Below are 5,814 nucleotides of genomic sequence, written 5' to 3'. Positions count from 1 at the left end.
TTTGCGAATGCGAAAGGTTCTTTTAGGCGACTTCGAACCCCATATTCATACCACTTTCCCACCTATGTATTATTTTTAAAAAGAAAACCGTAGGAATCTCTCCGAGGGTAGTAGGTCGGGGGAGCACCTTCCCTTTGCCTTATGGGACCCTCGATCATACTCTTTTCTGATAGCCAGAAAGGAATGACCTAACTTACCACTGAGTAGGCGCCCTTTTTATTTTCCTTCTAAACTGGCTGCTCTCGCTCTACCAGTTCGTACTGAACTTTCACTTTCATTTATTTCATTTATAGGCGGGCTTGATTTTTCGATTTGCATTATCCGTTGGATCCAAATCCATATCATAATCAAGTAGATAATGCGATGACTGCCTATCTCTTTCGAGAAGGAGTCCTTTTTCCGATACTTATTATTGGGGTAGGAAAAAATAGCTGGAATCTTTCCATTCGTATACGTTATGAGCTCCTGCTTAAGGTTCTGGGCTATGAATTCCTTCCTTGTTCCCTTCCTTCGCTAGAAAAATTCCTAAACCTACCATCGAGAAAGTTGGAAATCCTACTGGTGATGCGGTAACATTTTGAAATGAACCATTTCGATGATACATCATTTCAGGAATTTCCTTTCACAAACGCTCTATTAATAAAGTATTCTGTTCCCATTGCTAAGGGGCTTTGAACACCCCGGGTGCGCGGTTACTCTTGGATGGTTCACGGCAATTCCAGGTAGTTTCTACTAATAGCTCATTTTCCTGTATCGATAAGAGAAATGGCATCATGTCTTCTTCCGTAGCCTGAACTATCCAACTGGACTCCGGCTATGCGGATTGCTTTCTTCATTTTAGTTGGGTAATTCGACCGTCCACCTTCCATACAACTTGAGTTGGCTTTGATCGATTGCTTGGTGTCACGCTATTTACTACTACGGTTAGCGAAATTCGTTTATGACACCGATTTATTTCTAGTTGATCCATTTTGTAAGGTCGTTCAGAAGCAAAGGCCTACTACTCTACTAGTAGAGTAAGCTGGTCAAGTCAAAAGAAGGTTCCTGACTATCTAGCAAATGAGTGCACGAAGAAAGGGAATGGCATGTTCACAAACTGGTACTTTTCTCCCAGTAGGTATGTTTTACAATAGGCATGTGCCATGAAGCAAGAAAAGAAAACATGTAGATAATGTTCTAACGTGCCGCTATTTATGATGAGTGGATCATCCCTATACTTAACTCACCCTTGTGCTATAAAAGAGAGTAGGTGGAAACATTAACGTATCTTTTTGCTCCCTTCCTTTCCTTGACGTATATCAGCATAGTGATAGCGGTATCTTTTGATAGAAGCCCACATGCCCACTCTTCTATCCCACCTATCCACATACGGTATCGGTGGCCTCGTGATCACTTTATGAACACTACACTACAAAGTCAATGTTTTCTCATCTTCCATATGATAGGTGTGATTATGGAAATTGATAGATTGTTTCTTATTGTTTTCTTTATTGAAAATACTTCAAACAATAACATTTGTGGTGTATATAGTAGTCAACCGAGCTGATATCTTTAGCAAACACCGCGATAATGTAATCTATTTAATTATTAGGTCCATCATCTTCGAGTTTATTGCCTATGAATTTCACATAGTTATAATAACATTTATTGAGGAGATTGATCTTTCTATGGAACATGGGCAGCATATGATTCCTAGATTCTGGATCTTTGATACAATATTCCACACATGTTTTGACCAAAGTAGGGTTCATTAATAATGAAGTTTAGGGGGTCATATTTTCCATAGCTTTTTCTTAACTTCCTCGCTAAGACTAGTATTGTTTAACTCAGCTTTTATTTAATAACTCAAAATAGATCTTTTATAATAAAGAAAGGGGCAATAGTTAGGATGCATATGCGCCTAGCTTTTTGTCTCTTTTACTGCAGGAAGTTCTCCAAAAGTATGAAAGGCCGGAGGGCTTTGTACCAACCATTCTAGTGTGGTTGGATTCTGTTCAATAGCCCAAGGACTTTCCGCACATTTTTTGTTCTTTCCACTACTTGAAGTGATTGCGAAAACTACGAAGAAACGATGAATCCCAACTACAGATATATAAGAACCGAAACTGCTCAGAGCATTCAATCCGGCGTAAGCATCTGGATAATCTGGAATGCGACATGGCATACCAGAAAGCCCTAAGAAATGCATGGGAAAGAAGGTCAGATTAACCCCGAAAAAAGTGATCCAAAAATGGATTTGGCCTAAAGTTTCAGGATATGTCCGACCAAAGATTTTACCCACCCAATAGTAAAATCCTGCAAATAAAGCAAAAACGGCACCCATAGAAAGTACATAATGGAAATGTGCAACCACATAATAAGTATCATTTAGAGCAATGTCTAGCTCAGAGTTTGCTAGAACTATTCCAGTGACCCCTCCTATGGTGAACAAAAAGATGAACCCTACAGCAAATAACATGGGTGTTTTGTATTGTATCGAACCTCCCCACATGGTAGCGATCCAACTAAAGATTTTGATTCCTGTGGGCACAGCTATGATCATGGTAGCTGCGGTGAAGTAGGCACCCGTATCAACGTCTAAGCCCACAGTAAACATATGATGAGCCCAAACTAGAAATCCAAGAACACCTATACTTATCATGGCATAAACCATGCCTAGATACCCGAAGACCGGTTTTCTTGAAAAGGTCAATACGATATGACTAATAATACCAAATCCAGGCAGAATGAGAATATACACCTATGGATGACCGAAGAACCAAAAGAGATGTTGGTATAATATTGGGTCTCCCCCTCCTGCAGGATCAAAAAAGTTTGTATTAAAGTTTCGATCGGTTAATAACATTGTAATTGCCCCCGCCAGTACCGGAAGTGATAATAAAAGTAGGAATGCTGTCACTAGAACGGACCACACAAAAAGTGGTAATCTATGCATAGTCATTCCAGGTCCACGCATGTTGAAGATAGTTGTTATAAAATTGATAGAACCTAAAATTGATGAAATACCTGATAGATGAAGACTAAAAATTGCTAAATCAACTGCTCCTCTAGAATGGCTGGTAATACCACTTAAGGGCGGATAGACTGTCCACCCAGTGCCGCTGCCCACTTCTACTAAGGCTGAGCTTAATAGGAGCAAGAGACTTGGTGGCAACAACCAGAATGATATATTATTTAATCGTGGAAATGCCATGTCAGGTGCACCTATCAGAATCGGAGCAAACCAATTACCAAATCCACCTATCATCGCCGGCATAACCATAAAAAAGATCATTAAAAAGCATGAGCCGTTATTAAAACATTATAAAGTTGATGATTCCCACCAAGAATTTGATCGCCGGGTCGGGCTAATTCCATACGAATCAGTACGGAGAAGCATGTGCCCATCACTCCTGCAATGGCACCGAAGATGAAATAGAGAGTCCCAATATCCTTGTGGTTAGTAGAGAAGAGCCATCGAACCATATTTGTCATTTTTTATTTGAGAAATGAAAACTTTCCTTATCAAAGAGGGGCCGGGGGGCTGGAAGAGAAAAGAATCGGAATTACTGAGCTACCCCGCTCTTTTTTTCTAATTCCCTTCTAAGATCCTTCGACTTAAACAAGTCGAGAGCATGCTCGTGCTCAGCTCTTTCGAGACTTGCCTTGCTCTTGGGGATTTCTTCCCATCGGATCCTCGGTTCCACTTGCAGGCACCTCCTTGCGGAGCTTTCCGGCTCAAGGAGATCCCAGTTGTGGGAAACAGCATTTCGAAAGAAAACGGATCCTCCCTCATTCTCCCGTAGATCTTGATAAGACGCTTGGAGAATAGTGAAAGAATCAGTTGCGTGAGTATGGTCCAGATAGGAACGAAGCGCTTCATCGCCCATGTAGGGCTCGATCAGTAGATAAGGCCCTACTCTTTGATAAAGCGGCACAAATTCCTGAATGACATCTTGTCGCATAGAAGAGAGCTTTTCTTCCATTAGGAAGAGCTTAAGCCGCCCAGGTATGTCTTCCAGGGGGGTATTGTGATTAAGCTCGTTCTGAATGAACGTAACCCATACCGGATCCTGCTCGTAAAGACTCAGATAGAAGTTTAGCCCTGCTAAATGAGCTAGAGCCTGGGGGTCTTGAATCTCCGGCGGGAGAGTGAGCAGAAAGGAGGAGCCGACGAAGCACGAACTAAAAAGATTGAAAATTGGTATTAGGCAGAATATAAAATGACAAAGGAATAAAAATATAAAAATCGAAAGTAATATCAAATTATATATTAAGGGAAACTTAATACATAAGAAAAAATAGAAAGTAGTAAAGCGGGTAGTGGAGAAGAGCCATCGAACCAGATTTGTCATTTGCTTTTCGTTTTGAAAACTTGACTTATCAGAGAGGGGCCAGGGGGCTGGAAGAGAAGAACTTGAATACTAAACGCTGGAAGAGAAGAACCTTAATAATAAACCAAGTTTCGGGAACTTCTTGGTGACTTGATTGGTTCCCTTCCCCCAATTTGCAAAGGATGATTCCCGTGAAGGTGATCTCGATCACCATTCTATGATATTTCTGGATGCTTTTGAGAAGCTTTTCCTTTTACCTCATGCCGGCTATCGACAATTTACTTCATGCTATTACTAACACTTATGACTGAGTCGCACTTGCTTTCCAAAAGAAATTGAAACTATCATGCCTGAGACTAGCCAATAGAAGAAAGAGCCACAAGCAAGCCATAGCAGCATCCTTTTTCTTCGCTTTCTTCAACAATGCGAATCTACCTCACTCCTCATCATAACTCATATACAAATTCGAGTTCCAAATTGATATTTCCTCACGTAAGCAATAAAATGTGAAACCAATATTCATCATGAAACTTCAGACACTGATGCTTGTGAGGTTCTGGAAGAAAGACGACGTACGCTGAAAAAAAGTAAACAGAAAACCACCCCTTAAACTCATTTTCTCAACATTCTTTCCACGACAACTAGAAAAGTGGAGAAAATCCAATAAGGGGTGGTCCCGGTGAATACAAATCAATTGGAAACCTCACCCCGCAGTCATGTCTCTAAGCAGGGATCACCTTCCAGTATTATGAATATGGTACCTACCCCTATTTAATGTTGTCTACAGAGAGATCGGAGAATGCTAGCACTAGAGCTGGTAGAGGAAAAGACTAGACTGCGGACTTGATTTCTCTCTCCATGTTTATCTATGTAAATTCAATAGTGCTTAGTACTGGATTAGAGGAAAAGGGGCTGCTGAGGCTAGTGGATAAGATCAAGCCTTGCCTTTTCCCTTTTTAAAGTGGGCATCCTCTTTGGAAAGTGACTAGACAAGACCTGGCGAAAAAGAAGGGTTGGTTCGGTGAAGTTCGCTATTCTAATTGTTCAGGCGAGAAAGTTTTTCAAAATCAAGTTATAGTAGTAGCTTACCAGCGCCCTCTTCTTCACTGCCTGTGTCAGACGCGCGTAAATGATCTGATGAGGGTGTGTTGAAAAACACTGTGGATAAGATAGTCCTATTCGTCTAATTCTTTCTTATTTTGGTTTTCGTATCACTGCTTCCGTTTTCTTTCAAGTCCTAGGCTTCGCCCTTTGTTTGGCTTCGATTCCGGAAGTACCCATTGTTTAAACAAACCCACCTTGTTTGTTTTTAGCAAGGTATGCTGAGTCAAGTTAGGTGTCCTACGCTAGGCGCAATCCTCGTTTCAGTACTACACTAGTGGTATGACCTTCGAAAGGCGTGGAAAGTGGGGTTCAGGGCTTTAGGGCATACAATGGGTTATGGGGTCCATGGTATACGGATGCGCTAACCAGCGAGAAAACGCCTAGCGCTTAACTCGTC

The 5,814-nt window shown here is 41.2% G+C and overlaps 1 protein-coding gene across 1 annotated transcript; it reads right to left on the bottom strand.

Annotated features, from left to right (window-relative positions):
- Nucleotides 1-2,855: 2,855 nt before the first annotated feature.
- LOC125546822 (uncharacterized) lies at nucleotides 2,856-5,301 on the bottom strand. Its single transcript, XM_048710943.2, has one exon. It carries the CDS (start codon nucleotides 4,332-4,334, stop codon nucleotides 3,546-3,548), a length of 789 nt encoding a protein of 262 aa, XP_048566900.2. The 5' UTR covers nucleotides 4,335-5,301; the 3' UTR covers nucleotides 2,856-3,545.
- Between the last annotated feature and the right edge of the window lie 513 nt (nucleotides 5,302-5,814).

This window comes from Triticum urartu, chromosome 3A (genome assembly GCF_056163025.1).
Source record: "Triticum urartu cultivar PI428250 chromosome 3A, HENAU_Tu73, whole genome shotgun sequence".
Classification (NCBI taxonomy): domain Eukaryota; kingdom Viridiplantae; phylum Streptophyta; class Magnoliopsida; order Poales; family Poaceae; genus Triticum; species Triticum urartu.
The sequence above is the reverse complement of the archived record's forward strand: the minus strand, read 5'-3'. Positions and strand labels throughout refer to the sequence as shown.